The sequence below is a fragment of the Felis catus genome, chromosome D3 (genome assembly GCF_018350175.1).
Source record: "Felis catus isolate Fca126 chromosome D3, F.catus_Fca126_mat1.0, whole genome shotgun sequence".
NCBI lineage: Eukaryota > Metazoa > Chordata > Mammalia > Carnivora > Felidae > Felis > Felis catus.
Window position 1 is genome coordinate 7,733,709 of NC_058379.1, and position 25,039 is coordinate 7,758,747.

Below are 25,039 nucleotides of genomic sequence, written 5' to 3' on the forward strand. Positions count from 1 at the left end.
TCCTTAACCACCATCCTGTCCTGTCTGCCAGAGGGAACTGGAGAGGCAGGACTTGTTCAAAAGCAGGGTTCCCCTACCCACGAGAGTCACGGGCAAAACCAAACCCTGCGGCTTTCTGGGTGAGGCACAGGACGATAAAAGGAACACAAAGAACACTGGTAAGAAAGTTTAATAAAAAGAAGCATTAATAAAAGCAAATGTTAGAAGAAAGAGTTTTTACTCTCCTAGCAAGCTGTTTCCTTAGTTGTGCTCTGGAGAAGAGGAGAGAGGCAAGTAGGAAGCCCTTTGTGTCTGGAGGCCCTTAGCTCGTCAGAGGCCTGGCAGACACAGTTGTCGGGATCCGGCCCCCTCTCTGCCTGAAGGTGGACAGGACGCTTCTCTCAGCAGCCGCAGCCCTCAGGCCACACCAGACAGGCCTTTGTGTTCCATCCACCCACACTGGTGGGGGCTGGGCCCGGGATAGGGAGAAGGGGGCTCCACACCAAGACCTCTGCCCCGCCCCGGGCGGCCCCCGAGAGCCAGATCCAAGTCCCCAGATCCATGAGGGGGTGTCAGGAGGTGCCCCATGCTCCAGGCCCCTCATCTAATGCCAGTCCCTCCCGCCCACCCAGGGTCAGAGCGCCTGCGAACAGATCCGAGCCGCCCTCTACCTAGAATGTTCTGCCAAGTTTCGGGAGAATGTGGAGGACGTTTTCCGAGAGGCCGCCAAGGTTGCCCTCAGTGCTCTGAAGAAAGCACAGCGGCAGAAACAACACCGGTTGTGCCTGCTGCTCTGACCCCTCTGGGTAGGGCACAAAGCCCTCAGGGCAAGACTGACAGGGGCCAGGCCACCAGCCCCGGATTATACCCCGAGATCCTGCCCCATCCCCAGCTTTCCAAGGGCACCTGAAGGTGGGTGTCTCCTTGTGTCTGGAGCCTCTGGTTAGACTCTTCGAACATTCTGGAGATCTTTTATTTCCCAGCTGCGGCTCTGACCATGAACTCACCTTTGGGTTCACACTGGAGCTGTGGCCCGCATGGAGGTGGGTGAGGGTGCTGGACTCAGTCCCTCTGTACCTGGAACCGGCATATGTCCCCATCCCCAGGACTCAGGAGTACGCGGCCTCCCCCCAGCCACGTGTATCCCCCTTTGCACACCCAGTAGGTCCTCAAAACCTATGCTTAAAACAAAGAACTACATCTGGTACGTGGATAAGTGTGGATTCGTCAGCGTTCCACACGGCCCCCCCCAAGACCGCTGCTCCCATGTCACCCGCCTCCCTGGGCTCTGGAGATAGGCACGGCTGCACTCTCCAGCTCCTCACTTCCTTCCTCCAGGAGCTCGGGGACCACGATGGGATAGGGGCCTATCGGGACAACACAGGCACCAGCCCCGGACACGGGGGCCAACAGTGGCCCCGGCCCCCCCACAGAGGACTCCAGTCTCAGCCTTTGGCTGGGCCACCATCTTTGCAGAGCCGGCACACATGCCCAAGGGGGACAAGAAACTCTCTCAAAAAGCAAAAAGTACCCTGGACCACACATCCAACCCCTGCTCAGGGGCTCCTCACCTGCAACCCCCCAGTGCCAGGAACTTGAGATGAAAGTGACATTGGCTCCGAGTGACCTTGGGCAAGTCACTCCTCTCTGTGGACTATCTCCCTATCTGCAAAAGGACGGCACTGGCTCATTTTAATAGTCATCAAGTTTCCTCTGTCCCTCACAGCCTCCACTTCTGCCAGGATGTGGAGTTCTGGAGCTGAGACCCCCTTGACCTCCTGTGAAAACACACTTAACCCCCAGCTGCAGATCCACTGAACCTCCTCCTGGAAGGTCTGCACTTCCGGGAGCTTTTAAACAAGTGCCCCAGGTGATTCTAATGTCCCACAGATTGAGAGCTGCTTGCTTCCTGAGTGAGCCAGGAGTCAGCCTTACTGAACGCGGCATAACGGCTTCAGGTGCCTCCTGCCCTCCCCGGGATCTCCTGCCTCAGCCCCACTAAGCCTGAGCCTCTCTGAAGCCAATTGCTAGGGAGAGAGACTTCTGTATTCCACCCACCTCACACAGGTTCCCCAAGGCCCTGCCACGACCTGGGGAGTCAAGAGTGTCGTCAATCCAAGGCCTCATGGACAAATGATATAGGACGGAGGTCCACAAACCGTATTGTCTGTGGACCAAATCTGGCAGCTGCCTGTTTTTGTAAATAAAGTTTTGTTGGGACACAGCCACACTCATTTATGTATGCATTAGCTGCTTTTGCCCTACAACTGCAGGCTAAGGTAGTTGTAACAGATTATCTGGCCCTCAAATATTTACTTACCATCTGGCCCTTTACAGAAAAAGTTTACCGACTCCTAGTCTAGGGAAAACTCAAGTGCCTTAGGGCCAGATGGGAGGTGCAAACGAGTGAGACAGGACAGCTACAAAAGGGAGTGGTGGGTCTGTGGCATACTAGAAAGCAAGCACCCCATCCTAGGCAGGCAGCTCAGCCCAGCCAAGAACTGCCCTGTGGGAATGTTGACAGATCTTTCCATTTTTCTAGGGAAAGTAGAAATCTGGGTTTTTATGTGGACTCTTACTGGGGTGGAGGGGAAATTTCATATTTTAAAAATGTAACAATTAAAAAAGAAGCTTAAACTCCTCTGAGAGCCAAAGCATGACTGTGGATGCCAGCCCTGAACTCTGGTCAGAGGGGATTTGTAGGGAAATAGTTAAAGGCAGCTGAGGCTCGCGTGTGGGAGAAGGCGCCGAACATTCAACCAAACTTGCTAGCTTCTTCATCCTCCCCACAAGCATTCAAGTACAGAATCCAACACAAGGTGACCAGCGGACTTGTCCTGGCTTCCAAGTGCCACCTCCCAGAAGTGAGCCTGCTCAGACTCTCCCCACCAACATTCTAGAACCTGAAGGGGAGGGTGGGTGAGCTCTGTGATGGCTTAAGTCCCAGCCAGCGCTGAAAGTAAGGGTCCCACTCACTGCAAGAATTCAGGAAAGTGGGTTGAGGGGTGGGGGTCAGGAAGCCAAAATTTCAAATTCAAAAAAACCCAACACCAGACTATCTCAAACCACCCAAGTGATGCCAAGGCTGGGGCGCCCTCTGGTGGTAGCAGCACCCCCCTCGCCTCAGGCCCACCCCAGGGACCAGGCCCTCGGGGAGGCAGGGCACTTCTCCCCAGGTGGCCAGCAGGAGGGAGAGGAAGCACAAAGAGCACCAGGCACAGACAGACAGTGATTCTCTGAGAACTTAAATACCCCACCACGGAGCAGCGGAGGCCGGGAGAGCTTACAGCGGAAGCGGTTTGCCGGTTTGCCCCGGGGAGGGAGGCTCCACAGGACGCCGAGGGGTTTCCTTCCACCTGCTGGGGACTCAGTAAGTAGCAGGTCGGCACTCCAGTGAGGCACATCCAAACCCCAACCTGAGGGGCTCCCTGAGGCTTTAGGCCCCCGCCCAGGAAGACTGACCCAGTCTCAGCCGTGAAAGGGCAGCGAGGGAAGACTGCGGATTCTAGGGCAGTCGGGAGGACCCCGTGTTAAATATGTCATAAATAGGGAGGCTGAGCAGGCTAACATTGTGCAGACGGGCAGGGGCCACGTTCCTCTTGTCCACCGGGGACCAGGGCCTTGGCCCTTCTACCAGTGATGCGCTGGCCCCTGAGGTGGCTGCTGCAGTGGCCAAGGACACTGTGGGGAGGAAATCAGGTGCCAGCTGGAACCCCCTGCAGTCTTGAACCCCAGGGGCTGGGGGTACACAGGTCCCTTGGCTCACAGCTTCTTCCCTTTGTTTCTGTTCTTCTGAAGTTTCGCGTGCACGACTTTGAGTGTGGTCAGGAAATTGCCAAGGAAGAGGACGAGGAAAGTGAGCGCCAACACGAACACCTGGGCAGGGGCAGGGGCGTGCGGGAAGACAGGGGAAGGCCCAGCACGGGGGAGGGGAAAGGAGGAAAAGGTTGAGACAGCTCAGATCGGCTCCCGGCTGAGATGCCCACTCTGCCTCCGTGACCTCGCGACCCCCTTAGCGTAAGCTGCCAGAAAACTGCAGGGTTCCACCAGCAGAAAGCAGAGACCTGGGCCAACTGTGTGAAGGCTGTGAATCTTCAGGGTCACGGAGGGTTAGAGATGGCTTCTCTCTTGCCCCCTCCCCTCCCCACCCATAGCATTCAATAGGGCTCTCAGACCACTTAGGGGTTCCGCGGCTTCCCAAGTTCCCTCCCAGTCTCCCAGGCCCCAGTAGCAGGGAGCTCTGAGCACAGGGCCCCATGGTGGGGAATCAGGGGGTAGCTGAGGAAAGAATTCTCTCCAAGCTGGCCCAGCCTTCTGCAGGACACCCTCTGCCACCCACCAACACACACGCACACGCACACACACACACACACACACACCCCATACCTGCCATTCTCTGCATTCCTCGTGGCTGGAGAGCTCAAACAACGTGACGGCATTGTAGAGCTGCCAGAACTGGAGAGAGGGAGGCAGGCGCCGCTTGCCCCAACAGACTCCCCTGGAGTCCCACATAGGGAACCCCAGGGAATGGGCCAGGCTCCCCCAAGGTTCTGGTATCACCTATCCCAAGACACTGAGAACCCCCCAAAATGAAACTGGGGCCACCCTACGCCAGAACAGCCTGAAGCTGTGGGAATCAGCATGCTGGTGCTGAGGGCCACTTCTGTCTCTTGCCTTTGGCATCCCAGGACCCTGTAGGGCCCAGCCCGGGGAAGGCTGGTGAATGTGGGAGAGGCCTGAAGACCTCCCGTTCCCAGGGTCAGCCCAGAGCAGGGGACACCCACAAACTCCAGGGGGACTCACATGGCCACAGAACAGGAAAGGCAGGAGGAAGGTGAGGCCCCGCCACATCCAGGACTGGAACCCTTCTGTGGAGAGGAAGGAGGAAGCCAAGGGCCCATGTGAGGGGGTTCAGTTGCCCCCACAGCCCCACCAGGCGCCTGCGGCCTAGCCACACCAGTCACCCCGAGACTAGCCACACGGGGCAGGGAGGACAACCCTCTCCTCTCGTGGATGGGTGAGCACTCAGCTATGAAAATCACCCAGAGAACATGCAGAACACCTGACACCAGGCCTGACTGCTCTCAGGCCTCAAGTCACCAAGAACTCCTAGAGCTGGATGACACTTGCAGAAAGCTGACATGACAGGCACTGTGTTTTAATAAGTTCTTTAATTTGCACAGAATTTTGCATTTTATAATGGACTTTTGCATGCATCACTTCAACTGAGTCCTGACAAAGTAGGGCCTACGTTGCAGAGTAATTCAATGAAAATGACCATCTCAAAAGATGGCAGAATTTTATGAGTTTCCTGTGAAAGTTGAAACAAGAGTTCTCAAGCTCTTCTGACTGGGCAATCGCCCCATGAGTTAAAAAAAAAAAAGAAGCGCCTGGGTAGCCCAGTTGGTTAAGTGTCCGACTTCGGCTCAGGTCATGATCTCATGGTTCATGAGTTCAAGCCCTGTGTCAGATTCTGTGGTGACAGCTCAAAGCCTGGAGGCTGCTTCAGATTCTTGTCTCCCCTCTCTCTCTGCCTCTCCCCCACTCTCTCTCTCTCTCTCTCAAAAATAAACATTAAAAGAGAATTTTTAAAAAATTTTAAAAATTAAGCACACCTTCCCAATGTATATACGTATATGTGTCTATATATATTTATATGTAGGTACATTATACACAAATTATACATGCACAACACTAGGCTAGCATTATAATATAAAACACAGATTAAAAGAAATAGACACTTGGTAACACAGAAGCATGCATCAAGGCCTGGCACACAGCTGGCCTCAAGCTTGTCAGCTGAAACAGAATCCATGATGAATTATGAAAAGCAATTTAGGCAAGAGGCCAGCAGCCCTGGTTTTGTGTGTGGTAGGTCTTATTATGTTTTTATTGGTCTGTGCTCCCAGTGTAGGAAATTAGTGGTGAGGTCTGGGGGAGCAACGAGGGGCCAATACTCGTCTACCTACCCCCAGGCTGGGCTACTTACCCACCGTGAGGTCCAGATGATTCCTCTCTCCCAGAGCCCGCAGCCTGTAGAGGCAGCCCCTCTGGTAATAATATTGCAGGAACTGGACACAGCCTGCAGGGGGAGCACAGCACCAGGCTCAGAGCCTGCAGGACCGGGCACCAGCTCTGTGCAGACCCAGGGGTCTTCACCGCCCAGAGGGCAACCCCCTCCCATTCCCAACACACACACACACACACACACACACACACTCTCAGCCTGAACCCACTTTATCCCTTATCCAGAATACAATGGGAGCAGGTTATCTGAAGACCCAGCTAAGCACCAATTAGACTAGAAACTTCTAGAGCTTTCCTAAGCATGCAGTGGGCACTCAATAGATACTTGTTGGAATGGTGGCATCATGCTGGGAGCTGTGTGTAATGCTAAGACAGCAAAAGACATTTTCATACAATGAGATACTTAGTAGTTACTAAAAATGAAGAGATAGCCTTCTCTGAATTGACACAGAAAAATACCCATCATGGGGCACCTGGGTGGCTCAGTCCGTTAAGTATCTGATTCCTGCTTTGGGCTCAGGTCATGATCTCACAGTTCGTGAGTTTGAGCCCCATATCTGAGCCCCGTATCTGTATCTGGCTGTCTGCTGTTAGCACAGAGTCTGCTTCGGATCCTCTGTCCCCCTCTCTGCCTCCCCTCTGCTCACGTGCTTTCTCTCTCTCAAAAATAAACATTAAAAATAAATTTTAAAAAATCAAATTGTATTGTTTTAATTGGCAATATGCACACACTATAAAATTCAAAGGGAAAAAACAGGTACTGGATGAAAAATAGAACTCTCTGTTGCTATTCCCAACTATCCAAGCTTCCAATTCCCAGAGGTGACCTCTGGGACCAGTTCACTGTACATAAATCCAGAGCTATTCTTAAATGAGAAAAAGAACATATACTCTATTTCCATTTTGAGTTGTGCCTTCAACACCACTCAGTTCACAAAAGTCACAACTAGTCCAGTTGTGACATGTGGAAGAAAAGGCAGTGGTGGGGGATTCTAGGGGTGAGGGTGGTCAGGCTGCGCCTACCCCAGGATGGGGCAGTGATCTGGGAGGAGATGCCTCTTTCCTGGATTTCTGGGATCCTTCCCTGCCTGGAGCTCCCTTCCACACCAGACACACCCCTCACAAGGGAGGAGGGATGACAGGGGCCTCCATCAGTGAAAGCCACAGGAAACCATGCCCCCTCCCCCCAATCTAGGCAAGAGACACTCACTCTGAAAAATGGAAAACGCTAAAAACTGATTACGAAACTTCTGATAAATTAATCCGTTAGGCCTGCAGAGAAGTGGGGAAAAGCAAAGGTGAGGCATGCTGTGAAATCAGACATTCATCCTTGTCCCTCTCTGTTCCAACTAAGAGAGAAAAGCTTTTAAAATTAAACGGAGGTCCCCGATTTCTGCCCTTCTTCAGCACCAGTGTCTCTCAGGCTGGACCAGATTACTTCCATCATTGCTATAAGCCCGTTCTACAACCTGGGGACACATATCATCATTCTGAAGCCTAAGTTCTTATTGATTCCCACTCCCTCCATCTGTCTCCTTTGGAGCCTCATCCGTGTGCTCTGTTGCTCCCTGTTACCTCTGCCTCAGCCAGCAGGCCATTGGGACCTCCCCAGAAACCTCCCAGTGGGCCTGGGGGATCCCTGCGGCCTGGCTATAAGCTCACGCTTTCCTTCTTGGCCCAAAAGTCAGCCCAGGCCAGGAGCCCCAAAGGTGCCCCCTTGCCTACTGCCAGCTCCCCCCATTCATGGACCCCCATGAGACTCACCAGGTCAGCATCACTCCAGAGAGGAACGTGGACACGTAGTGGTGAGACACCCACCAGCCTTTAATTCTTGGAGAGAGGAGAAGGAAAAGGAGCTCAGGTGGGGAAGGAAACACAGGTGGCTCTTGTTCTCAGACTTTGGGGGGTGGGGGTTGCTACTCTGCGGCCCAGAAACAGCCATGAAATAGACCCAAGCCATGACTCTGCGCTTTTCTCCTACAGAAATGCACAATCACACATAAACCACTCACAGATTGGCCATGAGACCCACAGAAGGACTCGGGCCCCCAGTGGCTTCCCACTACCCTAAGAACACATCCCTAATCACACCCCAGCTTCAAGCCCTGTCTCCCTGTCCTCTCCTTGAACCTGCCAAGCCCATTGCTACCTCAGGTCCTGTTAGAGGCTGAATTGTGTCTCTCAAATTCCTATGTCGCAGCCCTAACCCCCAGTACCTTAGAATGTGACTGGTTTTGGAGATAGGAACTTTATTTAAGTAATCTCCATACCCAACATGGGGCTCAAATTCACGACCCAGGTATCAAGAGTCACACGCTCCACTGACTGAGCCAGCCAAGGACCCCTGGAAGCAGGAACTTTAAAGAGTTAATTAAGGTTTAAAAAAAGGTGATGGGGGAGTGCCTGGGTGGCACAGTCGGTTAAACACCCGATTCTTGGGGCACCTGGGTGGCTCAGTTGGTTAAGCGTCCGACTTCAACTCGGGCCATGATCTCACAGTCTGTGAGTTCGAGCCTCACGTTGGGCTCTGTGCTGACAGCTCGGAGCCTGGAGCCTACTTCAGATTCTGTGTCTCCCTCTCTCTCTGCCCCTCCTCTGCTCATGCTCTGTCTGTCTCAAAAATAAGAATATTTTAAATAATTAAAAATCAACACCCGATTCTTGATCTCAGGTCAGGTCGTGATCTCAATTTGTGAGTTTGAGCCCCACATCAGGTTCTGTGCTGATAACACAAAGCCTGCTTGGGATTCTGTCCCTCCTTTTCTCTGCCCCTCTCCCACTTGTGCATTCGATCTTTCTCTCAAAATAAATAAATAAACTTAAAATAAAATTTAAAAAAAGGGCACCTGGGTGGCTCAGTTGGTTAAGTGTCAGACTCTTGACCTCAGAGCTCAGAGTTCAAGCCCCCAAAGGCCACATGAAGCCATGGTGACCATCTGTAAGCCAGGGACAGGCCTTAGGGGAAACCAATCCTGCTGGCACCTCACCTTGATTTTGGACTTTGAGCCTCCAGAACTATAAGAAAATAGATTTCTGTTGTTTAAACCAGCCAGCCTGTGGTATTTTGTCTAACAGGGACTTTGTACTTGCTGTTCTCTCTGCTCCAAGAACTTGGCCTGCCTGGCTCCTGATCCAAGTTCAAGTTTTGGACCAACTGTCACCTCCCCCAAAAGGCCTCTGGCTACCTTATCTAAAACAGCCAGGCAGCCCCACTTTACATGACATCACCCTGTTTCATTTTCTTCACGGTGCTTACCACTATCTGGAATTACTCATTTTTTCCCCTTGTTTGTTCTCTGAACCCTCTTCCCCAAATGTAAACACGAGAAAAGCAGCAATTTTGTCTGTCTTCTTCATGGATGTATCTGTGACACCTGGCTCAGAGCAGGTGCTCAGTGTGTTGAATAAACACAGCGCACGCACACACACACACTTACAGAGAGCTGGAGCCACCTACGTTATCCCACGCAGACACAGAGAAATGACAGACTGTCCACACAGCATCTCACATCGTCCCAGACAGTTTCTCCCTGGGAGCCCATGCCCTGGGCTCATCTGCTCCTCCATCTACGGCAGGGCCTTGACCAGCCCTGGACTTCCTGTGTCCAGTCCAGAAGCTGTGGGAACCCTGTTTTCAGAACCCAGTGCTCCCCCAACTGAGGGCTCTCACTCCACAGGACGGGAGGGAGCCTGTCAATCCCTCCTCAGCGTCAATGTTCCAGCCTAGGATGAAAGCTGGACCCTCAAATCTTTTAACCTTCAAAGTCCTTGAGTCTTGTCTCTGGTCTCTGATCTTCTCCAGCCTCTAAGAGCTCAGTTACCTGAACACAATGTGGCAATGATTTGCTTTGCCAAATGCAGCCTGGGAGCAGCTGGGCTCCTTCCTCCCAAGGACTGGCCAGTAGAAATTTGGTTCCCCAAACCTTCACCAATGCTGGATTCCAAGTTTTAAAATTTCTTATTAGGTGAAAATTACTGTGTCATTGAGGTTTTAACTTGCATTGTCTTAGTAAGTGGGTTTGAGTTGTCTTAAAACCTTCTAATCAGATGCAGACATCCTACAAGCAGGGACTGGATCTTACTCATCTTTCCTCTTTGCAATCCCACAATAGACCTGGACATAAATTAGGGGCTCAGGCATGGCCCATGGATGCCCCAAGGGTTATGGTTAGGAACAAGGTCTTAGGTGACTCTTTCTGCCTAGCACTAATAGCACCTGGTAAACAGTAGGCACTCAATAGATGCTGAAACGAATGAAGTGATGTCCAGGAGGTATGGCCGATGAAGCAGCAGCTGGTCTAGACGCCACCAGCATGCAGGTGCAGGACGAGACATCCACCCACTTCTTTGTGCCCAGACTCCCCCTCCCAATGTCCCTGTATTGCCTGTCAGAGTCTACAAGGACCCCTGGCTCTAATTTTCTGATAGAAAAGGCAGTTAGCCCCATCCGCAGACTTTCAGCTTGCAGAGCACCCAAGAAGCCTCTCCGGAACCACTTCTCCCCAAGTTCTCTGCAGAGCCACACACACAAGCCCTTGAGGCTTGGCAAACCCAGTGCCCCTTTGTCTTCCTCCCCAACCCACCCCCCCCCACCCTGAGAATGCCCCCTCCCGGTGTGGGAGCAGCCAGAGACACAGGATGTATGCAGCAAGCCTGGCTGGGCAGCAGCTCTCAGTCCACAGCTCACAGTGCCCAAAGCCCAGCTCTGACAGGTGCCCCCAATAAGTAAGCACCGCTCAGATGCGCTAGGAAAGGCTAGAAACTCCTTCTTCCCTGGCATGGCGTTCACGAGCCCCCTCATCTATCTGCACTCTCCAGGGTGCTGGGCTGGTTTTGTGCCCTGTGTGTGTGTGTGTGTGTGTGTGTGTGTGTGTGTGTGCAACTGCTTTATTGTGATTCAATTCAGATTATCATACACGTCATCCACTTAGTGGATCCACAAGTCAGTGGTTTTCAGGACATTCACACAGCTGCACAACCGTGGCTACAATCAGTTTTAGGACATTTTTATCACCCCAAAAGAAACCTGCACCCATTACTCACTCTTTGGGCCTGTTTTGCCACAGAAATAAAGTTTGTAGGGGTTAATGGGCTTTTTAATGTACAGACAGTAGATACCCAATGAAGAGTGGTATACACATAGCCACAATGTAGGAACAGCGTGGCCCAGTGTCTGGGGATGGTGCCCGAGGAGACCACAGTCCTCTCTTTAGGACCACCTCAGCCATATTTACATGTGTGCACAATCTACAGGCACCAGCAATTATTCAATCACAGGCTGTTTCTGGCTTTGAGCTTGGGTCATATGGGCAGTCAGGGGAAATAGCTAGCTTCCACTCTGAGGATCCCTCCCTCCTGGCCACCTCTAGTCTTTATCCTAGGAAAGGCCCCTACAACAGCCAGTTGGAACCAAGCACCCATGGGCTGGCTGGCCAAGAAAGCTAACACGATCCCTGATTCATTACTTATTCTGGCCCAGAACTAACTATAGAGGACATCTGCTGTTTTGCCTCTCTGTCAATCACCACCCCCCAACCCCCTGCACACCCCCATCCTCCCTGCATGCTGGCTTCACGCCAGGCCCTTCCTTTGGTGAACCACCTCATCCCCACACTCCATCTGGGTGGTTGAAAGGGAGCTGAGGGATATAACTGGGCACATGACTCACAGCCAGGCAATCGGGGCTCTACATCCCTTCAGCCACAGTGATTGGCTCAGGGATGAGCATATGACCTCAGCCCAGCCAATCAGAAATCAGTCTCAAAATTACAACTGGATCTTCCGAGGAAAGGATCTTCCAAGGAAAGAGCTCTTTCCTGTGAGATTGTTGATTTGTTGTGATGCTGGCCAGTACAGCAGCAGAACAGAATGGGGAGAAGGACTGTTAACACTGAGCCAGTTTTAACGCCTTGAACTATTAATACACAGGCATACTTCAGAGAGATTGTGGGTACACTTTCAGGCCACTGCAACAAAGCAAATGTCACAATAAAGCAAGTCAAGTGAAGTTTTTGGTTTCCCAGTACCTATAGAAGTTATGTTTACACTGTACTGTAGTCTAGTTAAGTGTGCAATAGCAGGTCTAGAAAAACAATGCACAGGGGCTCCCAGGTGGCTCAGACAGTTGGTCAAGCACCCAGCTCTTGATTTCGCTCAGGTCACAATCTCAGGGTTGTTGAGATCGAGCCTGTGTCAGGCTCTGTGCTGACTGTGAAGCTGCTTAAGATTCTCTGTCTCCCTCTGCCCCTCTCCCCTGCTCACACTCTAAAATTAAAAAAATTTTAAATAAAAAAAAAACCCAAAAACAATGTATATACCCTCATTTAAAAATATATTGTGGGGCTCCTGGGTGGCTCAGTCGGCTAAACGTCCGGCTTCAGCTCAGGTCATGATCTCACAGCTTGAGTTTGAGCCCCACATTGGGCTCTGTGCTCACAGCTTGGAGCCTGGAGCTTGCTTCCGATTCTGTGTCTCCCTCTCTCTCTCTGCCCCTCCCCCGTTCATGCTTTGTCTCTCTCTGTCTCAAAAATAAATAAATGTTAAAAAAAAATTAAAAAAATAAAAAATAAAAATAAAAATAAAAAATTAGGGGTGCCTGGGTGGCTCAGTTAAGCATCTGGCTTCGGCTCAGGTCATGATCTCACAGTTCGTGGGTTCAAGTCCCATGTCGGGCTCTGTGCTGATAGCCCAGAGCCTGGAGCCTGCTTTGGATTCTGTGTCTCCCTCTCTCTGCCCCTCCCCTGCTCTCACTCTGTCCCTGTCTCTCTCAAAAATAAATAAACATTAAAAAAAATTTTTTTAATAAATTAATTTAAAAAATATATATTGCTAAAAAAATACTAACCATCATCTGAGCTTTCAGCAAATTTTAATTACTGATCACAGATCACTATAACAAATATAATAATAATGAAAAAAGTTTTAAATACTGAAAGAATTAGCAAAATGTGACAGAGACACCAAATGAGCGAATGCTGTTGGAAAAATGATGCCGATAGACCTGCTCGGCATAAGGTTGTCACAAATCTTCAATTTATAAAAAACACTATGTTTGCGAAGTGCAATTAGACAAGGTATGCTTATATATGTTCCCCCCTCAGGTTTACTCCTATCTGGTGGTTTTCCCTCATTTGCAGGATTTGCAAAGGAACTTGATTTGCTTATTGCACTAACTGAGCTAATGAACCACAGCTCCAAAGTCATTCCAGAAGATAAAGCACCAAACCCACCCATTCCAGATCCCAGCCCCCACCACATCCAAACCCCTGCCCCAGGCCACAGCAGAAGACAGGCCCAGAAGAACAGTCCCATTACAACTTGAGATACCTGCTGAAGTGTTAGCAGGTACCTGAGGCTTGGCTTTGGAACCCCACTTCTACCCCACTCTGTCCCCCTCCCCACTCTCCTGGTGTGACCCACACTTGCAGGGACCTCCACTCAGTCCTGTTCCTTTCTCTCTGGTAACACCTCTCCCCCGCCCCATCCACAGCTTGTCACACTAGATAAAAAGGTGACCAGAGTAACTCTTACTAAAGTGTTAGTGACTGTTAGAGATGTAGCATGCCTCTGAAGACTCTTAGAGTCCATCAAAAGGATAAAACTGTAAGACTGACAGCAAGCCCATGACAACAGGAAGAGAATTCATGACCAAGAAGACTTTGCCACTTGCCCCGGCCCCCTTTCCCTACTATCTACCACCCTGGCTCCCCTCCAATGACACCCAAAAGCAGAAAGATACTATTCACTACAATTAAGGAAGACTATGAGTGTTATTTATTTGGTGAGATTTTTCACTTCAGTGTTTCCCAAAGCTTGGGGCGTGTATATCAAGTTTTAGATGACACCTGAGTGTCGCACTAGATGCTACTGAACTGTGTGGGGAAAGGGAATCTCTTTAGTTCTCTTTGTTCTCCTGAGTAAGTCCGGGAGAGTCTCTTTAATGCCTCTCAGGTCCAAAAATCTCCCTTTTCACACTCATGTACACACACGAAGAGAGAGATGGCAGGCCTCAGGCTCAGAGCCTTCCGGAAGCAAAAATAATTGACTTCAATAACTTATACAAAGAAAACAAAAGGATATTTTTACACTACTTCCTCCTTCCTGCGACTGATGCTGGTTTTCCACGTATGGTGATGAAATAAAATTTCCTTCTAAAATAAACTAATATTTATTGAAGTTTAAAAAAAAAGGAGAGGTTGATTTAAAATGTGAACATTATCAACCAGATGATACATGGAAAAGGCAAAAATGGAGAGGGTGGGTAAAAAACAAGTGTAGTTTGAGAAACACTGATCTTTTTTTCTAAAGGGCTACATGCTGCAGGGCTGTATACCTAAAACTCGCTGTTCCCCTGCTCCTTACCTCTGGGCTCTACATGCAGGCTAAGGCCCGGCAGGGCAGGGATCTGCCATAAGAGACCACTGGGCAGAAAGTGAAAAGGTGGCAAATTATTTAGGAGTTTGCAGACAGCCCCCCCCCCCCCCCCCCCCCGTCTGAAATACACAGTTCATGACAGTTCCTTAGTAGTGTCCAGAGGGGAAGAAGCAGGGAGGGGTTGGGCGGTGGTTACTTCCTGTTTCAGGGGAAAATAGGGGCAAGCATGGCACACAGAGATGAAAACGGCCATCCCAAAAAGGAATCAGACCTGTGGAAAATGGGTCCTGCAGGTGGCAAGTCGTGGTCTCAGCTCAGAGACAGGTGGGGGTAGGAAGGAGAATGAGAAAATAGCAGGGCTCCTGGCATAGGAGGCCCTCAGTGATGGGGAGCCCCAAGTGTCTTGATTCACTCAGCAACCCTGAGACACACTCCCCCAGGGGGCTGTGAAATAGCCCAGAGAGTGGACATCAGTTGCCCAGGGTCACAGAGCTGCTCAGGAATAGCACTGGGACTAGAACTCTGGAACCCTCACTCCCAGCCTGACTGTCTTCCTCCTCAGCACCAGCTGGGTAACAAAGCAGGTTTGAACCAAGGCCGTTACCACATGTTCTCCATCCTCCCTATCTCCCTTGGGGGGGGGGGGGGGGAGACCAGTCACTCCTGTCACCAGAATCCATTCATCCTCATGGTGAAAGTATCCCAATTTTCCTCTGGGGAACCACTCCCCTCCTGACACTCAGCTCCTAAGCTGTAGGGGCAGGCATGAGGCTCAAGCCTGGCCAATCACAGCCATGCATTCTCTGGCCACAGTGATTGGTGCAGAGACAGGCACATGATTCAGCAAGTGCCAATGGGACCCAGTGAGGCTCTTGGAAAAAAAGTGATGTGCCCTATTTTGCTGAGAATGCTAGAAACAAAGACTTGAGCCTGGAGCTCCCAGGTGCTTCTACATGGAACTGAGAATGAAGACATCATACTAGAAGGCAGAGGTGAAGGGTGGAGAGAAAGTGGGTCCTGATAACATTGTCTAAGTACCTGGATTAAGCTTGACCTGAAGTCAGTCCCAACAGACCTGTTCCTTGATACAAGAAAATAAACTTCTTGTTGTGTTAAACCCATTTGAGTTAGTTTTTTGTAAGCAAGAGACTGACCATGGCGAGTGACGCTGCACCAGCAGACATGTTTTCCCTCCTCCCTGGATCTGAACAGTCACGGACAACCCCCCCGCCCCCTCTGAGGAGGAAGGGAATACAGGCTGGGGCTGACAGCCCTCCCCTGCATCCATTCCAGATCTCCCTTTGGCTCCCCCTACGCCCCCCCTCCCCCACAAAGCCAGGTCCCCTGTTACCTCGAGCCATTGCTGATGAGAATGCTCTCCCGGATTGTCAGGGTGCAGTAATACCACACCAGCAGGAAGTTAAAAACTTCGTCAGTCACCCTGGTGGAAAGAAACAACCCCGGAGAGGAGAGCAGGCATGAGAACCGGGCACAGAGCTCCCACCCGCGTTGCAACAGAACAAGCACACCAGGATGAGCGCTGCCTACCAGGAAACTCGCGCTGATCCTGGGCAAGGCAGAGGAAGCCTGGCCTCCACCTGGAGTGCCTGTCTCCCTCACCTTTCTACCGAAATCCAACCCACCTTTAGGGCTCTAGCTGGTTTCCTCTCCCTCCCCGAGCACTCAGCCTAGGGCACCCTCTCTCCCTTCTAAATTCTCACTGTCTGATGTGAAATTTTTGGTGGAATGGCAACAGGACTCTAAGTAGAAAACCTAATAGTTTATTTAAAAAAATTTTTTTACATTTATTTATTTATTTTTGAGAGACAGAGCACAAGCCGGGGATGGGCAGAGAGAGGAGGAGACACAGAATCTGAAGCAGGCTCCAAGCTCTGAGCCATCAGCACAGAGCCCGACGCGGGGCTCGAACTCACAAACCGTGAGATCACGACCTGAGTCGAAGTCGGACGCTCAACCGACTGAGCCACCCAGGCGCCCCTCTAATATTTTATTTTTAGACTGTCTACAGCCTCAAAATGTAAATTCCCTCTGTCCCCTTAAACCACCTTTAAACTTCGTTGCACTTACAAAACAGTTCTTACGGCCTGAATCTCGTCTGTAAGATGAACTTAAGAACTCCCCGCCTCCTCTGTGGTACCAGAGCTGGGCGGAGCAAGTCTTCAAGGTGGACAGAACAGAGCGGCTGGAGCCGCTGCTGTGCCCTGGTCAGGGTGGAGAGCTTGCAGACATGCTGTGTGTGACCCTGTCAGAGACCTGCCCGGCCTCAGCTCTGCTGTCTGTAAAATGCAAAGGCCGACCCCCTACCCGAACATTCCTGGGTGAAGGGTCCTGGGACAGAGCCGGCAACAGACAGCCCCTTGGAGGGCTCCCCTGCCCCTGATGCTAATGAAGGCTTTATCTTCCACCCCAAAGGGAAGCGCCTCGGTAGCTGCCAGTGCCCTCCACATCCATTCAGCGTGGGAACAGAAGTGACTGTACGGGGCGCCATCCATCTGCACATGGGAGGGAGAACACTTCCAATCTCCTCCATTCCTGTCTCTGACAACTACGGGGACAACTATGATAACCCCAGGAGGGAAATGGAAGAGTGTGACTCCAACAATAAGTAGAAGTTGGAAGGTGTCTTTCAAGCTATGTGACCCTGTTTTGTGGTCACAGATGACAGACTTTCCACCCCAAGCCCTCCTGAACCATCGTCTGCAGAGGCGGTCTCAGGAGGGCCAGGAGCACACTCTGGAAACTCAGGGCCTGAGTTCAAATCCCAGCTCTGCCTCTTTCCCACTGTGGGACCGGGGGCACATTGGTAATCCCCCCCGACCGTGCCATCACTGCCCCCCCTGGAGCGGGGAGAGTACCAGCAGCTCCCGTGTAGGCCGCTATGAGCATCAGCTGAGTTTCACACATGCAGGGTGTAGAACAGCGCCTGAGGCACAGGAAGGGCTACATACGTTCCCGGTTATAATTTTGGAAGTATCACAGAGTACCCAAAGGCTGAGAAATGTCTCAGATGCTTAACTCCGAGGAAATCAAAGGCTTACTCGAACAGGGTGTTGGGGTGGGGTCGGCCTCCCCAGTGCAGAGTCACTTAGATACTGACTTCTGAGCTCGCCTCCAAACAAGAGGCAGGCCAGGAGTGAGTCCGGGTTACCAGGATATTTTTCATTGGTCCTTTCCTGTATCTTGTCAGTAAAGAGAAGAATGGAGTAAAGTTTTATGGCCCCAGCACGTTAGGGACATGCTTGAGGTGCTGGCCTTGGCCTGCTCTGACAAAATGTATGAGCTTCCTGTTGCTGCTGTAACAAATGACCACAAACCTAGTGGCTTAAAGCAACATACATTTATTTCCTTATAGTTCTGGAGGTCAGAAGTCTGCAATGGGTCAGCAGGGCTGGGCTCCTTCTGGAGGCTGTAGGGGAGGATCCATTTCCTTACCTTTTCCAGCTTCTTTTTTTAAAAAAATTTTTTTTTCAACCTTTATTTATTTTTGGAACAGAGAGAGACAGAGTATGAACGGGGGAGGGGCAGAGAGAGAGGGAGACACAGAATCGGAAACAGGCTCCAGGCTCCGAGCCATCAGCCCAGAGCCCGACGCGGGGCTCGAACTCACGGACCGCGAGATCGTGACCTGGCTGAAGTCGGACGCTTAACCGACTGCGCCACCCAGGCGCCCCTACCTTTTCCAGCTTCTTGAGGCACCTGCATTCCTTGTTTTGTGGCACTGCATCACTGACCTCCGCTTCTGACTCGGACCCTCCTATCTCCCTCTTCTAAGGACTCTTGTACTTACATTGGGGCCACTGAATAATCCAGGATAATCTCTTCTCAAGATCCTTAGCTTAACCTATCTGCAAAGATGTTTTGCCATGTAAGGTAATATATTTGCAGATTCTGAGGATTAGAACGTGCACGCCTTCAGGCTGCCACGCCAGGCCAGCACTAATTACTGGGAACTTGCAATGGGGCAGGCACTTGACATGGATGACCTGTCTGTGTCTTCGAACAGCCCTACGGGACTGCTTCTTGTGCAGGCGCATTTACTGCGTCTCTGCCCGTCTATAGAACTCCCAACAGCCAGAACCTGCAACTCCTGGCATGCCTGGGCTCAGAGCTCACTCTGCCGATGCGAGAGGCAGATCAGGAGGGAAGGGGACTTATCACCCTCTGGAAGCAGTCCTCAACTCCCCTGACCAACAGCAGCAGGAAGAAAAATACCCTTGCTCCTTCGCCCCTCAAGTGGGATAACTGAGGCATGTTCCATGCTGTCCCCAGTTCTCCAGCAGCACTGGAGTCCAGATGCCCACAGGTAGCCCCTCCTGTCTCACTTCCCATTCCCCTACCAATGTTTCCTGGGATCACCTCCCAAATAAACTGCTGGCACTCAAATGCTTGAGTGCTTGGGTTACTTCTGGGGGACCACAAACTAAAATGGTACAACTTCCCATTTTATAGATGAGGAAACTGAGATTGAGAGAGAGGAAATGAACTGCCCAGGAGTGAAATCCAAACCCAAGCCCAACCAACCCAAGCTTAATCCCAACCACCTCTTTCCTACCAGCTTCAAAACCCAATCCTAATAGAGGACAATTCTAACTAGACACAGCCTCTTGGCCTGAAGGCGGAAGAAGGAGACATCACACTCTCCAGCAGCCTCACCAAAGCCTCCCAAGGGCCCGGCAACATGGGCAGATGTCCTCTGGTCATGGGCAAGACGAGGAAGCACACACAGAGAGATCAAGGGCTCTACTCAAGGTCACACGATCTGTGAGTGGCAGAGCTGGACCTAGAACCCATGGTTCTGAGGGACGTTAGCCATGCCCAGCTCCAGACTTAGAGGTACCACGGAAGGGCCTTTGGGTGAGGCACCCAGCAAGGAAACCACCTCAAGGGGGCAAGAGTAAGGAAAGAAACTCCTGCTCTTTGGGCACTGGATATTAAGCTGTGATCTCCTCCAGCACAAAAGATGGCAGCAATCACAACTGCTCACACTTAGGCAGCACTTATGTGCCAGGCACTAAACACTGCAGATATAACCTATCCAGTCCTCTCAACCATTCTACCATGTAGCTCTCACTATCTTCATTTTCTGTGTGGTGAGAGGTTAGGTCATTTGCCCAAGGTTAAACAGCAGGGCAAGCTTCCCTGAGGGCAAAAGAAGAGAGATAAGCTGCCTGCCCAGAACCCCTCCCTGGTCCTATTTGTAACCCAAAGAAGGTATACTAGGTTGAATAGAGTTCCCTCAAAATTCACATCCACCCAGGACCTCAGAATATGACCTTATTTGGAAATAGGGGTCTTTGCAAATGTAATTAATTAAGATAAAGTCGGTCATATTGGGTTAGGGTGGACCCTGACTCCAGAGACGGGCGTCCTCATAAGAAGGCCATAAGAGAAACACAGGGACATACAGGGAAGGAGGCTACAGGACAAGGTTAAGGCACATGAAGCTGAGAATGGAAGGGAACAGCTTTCTTTAAGTCAGGAACGCCAAGGAAGCAGGCACCACCAGAAACTGGAAGAGTCAAGGCAGGATTCTCCCATAGAGCCTTCAGAGTGAGCATGGTTCTGCCCACACCTTGATTTCAGACTTCTGGCCTCTAGAACTGTGAGAAAATAGATTTCTGTTGTTCTAAGCTATCCTGTTCGAGGCACTGTTACTACAGCCCCAGGAAATGCACACAGAAAGGGATGGGGAGAAGACTGAATTTTAGAACTTGACAACATATGACTGGTGTGCCCTTTTGAGGGCCCTAGATGTCCCAGCGCAAGGGAATCTGGTTGCACATCAAGTACTTGTATCCTTTCCAGAATGGCATGTGAGCAGGCAGTACTGATGTGTGCAGCCTCTACCCTCCAGGGAACCTGGCCAGCCCCGAGGCGGCAGGCAGGCACGGGCCCAGGACCTCAAAGGGCCTTTGTTTGGACATTCAAGTGGCCAGACCAGCAACCGGACTCCCAGCCAAGCGCTTGCCAGGAAATAAACCCCTGACACGGGGCCAAATGCCCAAGTTGTGCTTGGCTACCTCCCCTTGGGGCAGAAAAGCCAGGGCAGGGGAAGGGGGAATGAAACCCCATGAGGCAGTGCAGCCAGAGCCGCCAGGCCGCAGCCTCTCAGAGCAGCATGGCTTCCACTGCTCCAAAAGCAGCGGCTGACACTCTCACCGGCATCGCTGGTGCCAGGCACTGGGCAGAGCCCTCCACACGCAGCTCGCACAGCCTGGTGTCCACCCCCCCCCCCCATTTTACAGATGGGGAGACTGAGGCTCCCAGAGGGAACGTGCTCACGGTAACAGCCAGTTAGTCCCAAAGCCAGGATTCAAACCCAGGCAGTCTGTGATATTTTCCTTTGTCTTTCCTTTCTTCCCTTCTTTCCTGTTTTCTCTTTCTTTTTCTGTTCATAATTGATATATAATTCACATACCATAAAATTCACCCTTGCGAAGTATACAGTTCATTAGGTTTTAGTATATTCAGAGGGTTGCACATTCATGACTTCCATCTAATTCTGGAACCTTCTCATCACTCCAAAAGAAACCCTATACCCATCAACAGTACCCTCCCCCATTTCCCCTCCGCCCTGCTCCTGACCACTGATCTGCTTTCTGCCTCTCTAGATGTGCCTGTTCTAGACATTTCATATAAATGGAATCATACAATATGTGGCCTTTTCTAACTTCACTGAGCATAACGTTTTCAAGGGTCATCCATGTCGAAGCACGTGTCAGTACTTCATTCCTATTTATGGCCAAATAACATTCCACAATGTCAGTGTGCCACTGGGCTCTTTCCTATCTACTAGTTATAAGGCCTCTTCCAGTAGCTGTTCAGTAGATATTTGTTGAATGGATGTAGGGTGGACATGGCTGCCATTTCCCATGAGAAACAGCTCTTCTCTACCTACAATCTACCAAACGTTGCAGATGCAGGAGAGACGCCCCACCAACTCCATGCCTACACACACCACCACCTTCCCATTACCTGTAGTGAAGGACAAATCGACACGCCACAGCACCTAGGAGCAGGATGATGGTCAGGTAGAGCTTGAACTTCTCGTACTCATCCTTGTAAGCAAATCTGCATTGATAGACACCCCCAGAAAAGGTCACACAACTATTACTATAGTTATAGTAATATAACTGTATCCCATCTGGGGGCAGAATCCTCAGCCCCATCAGATCCTTCATCTACCACTACCCACAGCCCACAAGGACCTTCTGATCCCACCAAAGGAAAGCTCTGGTCTTGAATTAATAGTGATGATCAATTACAGAAAGGGGGCCAATGCGCAAAGCTCCCATGTCGCTAGACTCTCAGGTAGGTCTCTGGGCCTGTGATAGGGATGGGCAGGGGGTGGACACAGGTTCCTTCCCAACCAGCTACCGCAAGAGAAACACCACGGCTGCACTGCCCCTGGGACTGACTGATTTCAGGTGACAGTACTGCCTGCTTCCCAGGAGAACTGTGTGTGATAAGGAGTGGAATGGGGCAGGGCCATTTCTCATGGGGAAGTGGCACTTCTGTTCACCCAGTGTATTGACTGCGTGAAAAGAGGGAAAGAACCTTCCCAGGATGGTCCCCCAACGAGGAGGAGAGTGTCAGAAAGACCAAGAGCCAGAGCCCCAACTATTAATATTTCTTTATTTACGCAAAAATTCTAGCTTCGTTCATTTCTCCTGAGTTGAAAGAACAAAATGCCTGGCTTCCCTAATGCCAGCTGGGGATCTGAGATACTTACTTGGCCTGGTTGCTGAGAAGGGTCACATTCACATTGCCAAGGACCAGGTTTAAGTAGAGCCTGGAAGGAAAATACCTGTGAGGGCCACCGTGTTCCTTAACAGCCCTGGGAGGGGGCCCCAACCAAAACCATTCAAACTCAGTAAGCACACATGGAGCACTGGTGGTAGAAAACAGGGTGCTAAGCTCATTGGTAAAATTCTCACATGGAATGGGAATGATGATCACCTAAAGAATGTGAAAACTGTGACACACAACAGTCATGACAAACTCATTGTCCCCCCATTTTAGCTGGCTGACAGACCACATTTCCCAGGCTCCCTTGCAGCCAATGTGAGCATATGACTAAGTTCCAGCCAATATGGTGAAGGCATGTATACAATCTCTAGGTCAATTTAAAAAGGGCTCTTTTTAAAACTGAGGTATAACCTTCAGTATATTTATGCCTGGCTTCTTTCCCTCCATATTATGTCTGTGAGATTCATCCATGTTGTCTATACATAGTATTCCAGTGACTGGAGATACCACAACTTATTTATTCATTCTGCTACTGACGAACACTCAGGTTGTTTTCAGTTTTTGGCTAATAGAAATACAGCTACTCTGAACATTCTTTTTTTTTTTTTTTTAATTGAGATGTAATTCACATACCATAACATCACCCTTTTTTTGTTAAGGTTTTATGTATTTAAGTGATCTCTACCCCCTCCACGTGGGGCTCAAACTCACAACCCTGAGATCATAAGTCACAAGGTCTTCTGACTTAGCCAGGCAGGCACCCCCATTACATCACCCTTTTACAGTTTTTTTTTTTTTTAAAGTAATCTTTACACTTCACGTGGGGCTCGAACTCACAACCCCAGGATCAAGAGTCATATGCTCCTCTGACTGAGCCAGTCAGGCACCCCAATAACATCCTCCTTTTAAAGTACACAATTTAATGATTTACAATATATTCCCAACATTGTACGACCATCACTATTACCTAATTCTAGAACATGTTCATCATCCCCAAAGAAAGCCCGGACCCATCAGCAGTCACTCCCTTTCCTCCCTCCCCTGCCAGCATGGGGCAACCACTAACCTACTTTACATCTATGGATTTGCCTGTTCTGGACATTTCATATAAAAAGACTCGTGTGGGGGCGCCTGGGTGGCTCAGTTGGTTAAGCGTTCAACTTCAGCTCAGGTCATGATCTCACCGTTCATGAGTCCGAGCCCCACGTCGGGCTCTGTGCTCACAGCTCAGAGCCTGGAGCCTGCTTCAGATTCTGTCTCTCTCTCTCTCTCTCTCTCTCTCTCTCTGCCCCTCCCCTGATCGTGCTCTGTATCTCTGTCTCTCTCAAAAATAAATAAACACTAAAAAAAAAAAAAAGATTTCTAAAAAGACTTGTGTAATATGTAGCCTTTGTGTCTGGCATCTTTGTTGTCAACACTCTTATACGTGTCTTTTGGAGGACAGAAGTGCTCACTTCCATTGGCTATGCAGACAGGAGCGGAATTTCTGGGTTACTGAATATCTATGTTTTTGGCTCCACTGGGAAATGGCAAATATTGTTTGTTTTGTTTTGTTTTTTGTATAAAGTTATCTGCTTGCCCTCTACTCCCTGACTCTTCCCCACTTCCTGAGGATGTGATGGTGCGAGCCAGCTCTGCTCATGCAGATGAGGACAACTCTCTGAAGGGTGGTGAAGCAGTGAGTTGGTGCTGGAAAGACCCTGAGTCCCTAGATGACCCCACGAGCCCACCACTCTTGGCCCACTCACCTCTGGACTGTTATGTTTGAGACAGAAACCTCCAGCTTGTTTGAGCTCTTGTATCATTGGGCTTTTGTTACAAAATAGCCTGCACTCTAATGCACCAATAAAAGTGTAAATAAAAGGTTATGTATGAAATCTCATAAGGGTTAATTCTGCAGAGGGAGAGGGGGTTTTAGAAAGGCTTCACTGAGGTGATTAACATCTGAACTGGGCTTTGAAGGATGAGTAGAAGGTTGAGAGGAGAAAAGAGAAAAGAGGAGTCTTCTTTCTAGCTATGAGTAAGTGCTAGGGGGCATTTCCAGTCTGGTGTAACTGAAGCAGAGATGTGAAAAGAACATCTGTTGTTTTTGCCTAGCAATATAGTCCCCACTTCCTGAAAGAGAGTCTCTTTTCCTCCCAGACCCTAAGGTAAGGCACATGAGCCAGGCTTAGCCGATCAAAGCAGTGCATCCCCGATTGGGTCAATAATGGTCATGGGACACACTGGTCACAGGCCAATAAGACTCGGTCCTGGGATTTTTCCCAGAACTACTAAGAAACAAAGATGCTTTCTTTACTGGGATTGCTAAGCAGGCAGAATGCAAACCCAGAGCAACCCCGGCCAGCTAAACACACTGGCAGAGAGAGTAAAATGAAAGCTCACTGAGAGAGAGAGAGAGAGAGTCTAACAGTATCATTTGAGCAGCAGGATCTGGCCAGACCCACAGCAACATCTGGACCTTTTAGTTACATGAGCCAATAAATCCCCTGTTTTTCCTTAAGCACTTTGAGTTGGGTTTTCGGACATTTGTAATCCAAAGATTGCCAACTGGTGTAAAATGCACGGAGGACTGAGGAGACTGGAGCTTGGAAAGACGATCTGAGCCACATTGTAAAAGAGGGTCATGCTGTTTCATTCTATGGAAAATTATCACCATCCAACTTAGGGAGATTTTCACCAAATTTGGCACCAAAAAAAGAAGAAAAAAAAAAAGCCAAGAAGAATGACTTCAAGTGTGAAAGGGCTAGTAGTCTCCTCACAGGGGCTCTGACTTTGTGTTAGGCCAAACCAGGAAAAAGGGCAGAGGGAAGTGATGGGAGCACACTTGGGAGCCCGCATCAGGGTTTGATACAACGCTGTTCGATCTCGCTCGCTCTGGAACAGGTGG

The 25,039-nt window shown here is 50.2% G+C and overlaps 2 protein-coding genes across 3 annotated transcripts in view; one reads left to right on the plus strand and one right to left on the minus strand.

The window, feature by feature from the left end:
* RHOF (ras homolog family member F, filopodia associated) overlaps window positions 1-2,203 on the plus strand; it is a 30,834-nt gene extending 28,631 nt beyond the window's left edge. The window contains exon 5 of the mRNA XM_003994635.6: window positions 612-2,203. Within this exon, the coding sequence (XP_003994684.1) occupies window positions 612-776 (165 nt within the window). The 3' untranslated portion in view covers window positions 777-2,203. The remainder of the gene's footprint in view (window positions 1-611) is intronic.
* The window catches only part of TMEM120B (transmembrane protein 120B), a 45,361-nt gene continuing 20,475 nt past the window's right edge, over window positions 154-25,039 (minus strand). The window contains exons 4-12 of one of the 2 annotated variants that reach the window (XM_045041813.1): window positions 22,133-22,192; window positions 21,376-21,507; window positions 15,731-15,820; window positions 7,771-7,836; window positions 7,217-7,278; window positions 5,969-6,061; window positions 4,783-4,847; window positions 4,366-4,434; window positions 154-3,855 (exon numbers count right to left, since the gene is read on the minus strand). In XM_045041813.1, the coding sequence (XP_044897748.1) occupies window positions 3,742-3,855; window positions 4,366-4,434; window positions 4,783-4,847; window positions 5,969-6,061; window positions 7,217-7,278; window positions 7,771-7,836; window positions 15,731-15,820; window positions 21,376-21,507; window positions 22,133-22,192 (751 nt within the window). In that variant the 3' untranslated portion in view covers window positions 154-3,741. The remainder of the gene's footprint in view (window positions 3,856-4,365; window positions 4,435-4,782; window positions 4,848-5,968; window positions 6,062-7,216; window positions 7,279-7,770; window positions 7,837-15,730; window positions 15,821-21,375; window positions 21,508-22,132; window positions 22,193-25,039) is intronic. The other variant, XM_003994636.5, reaches the window with a different exon arrangement.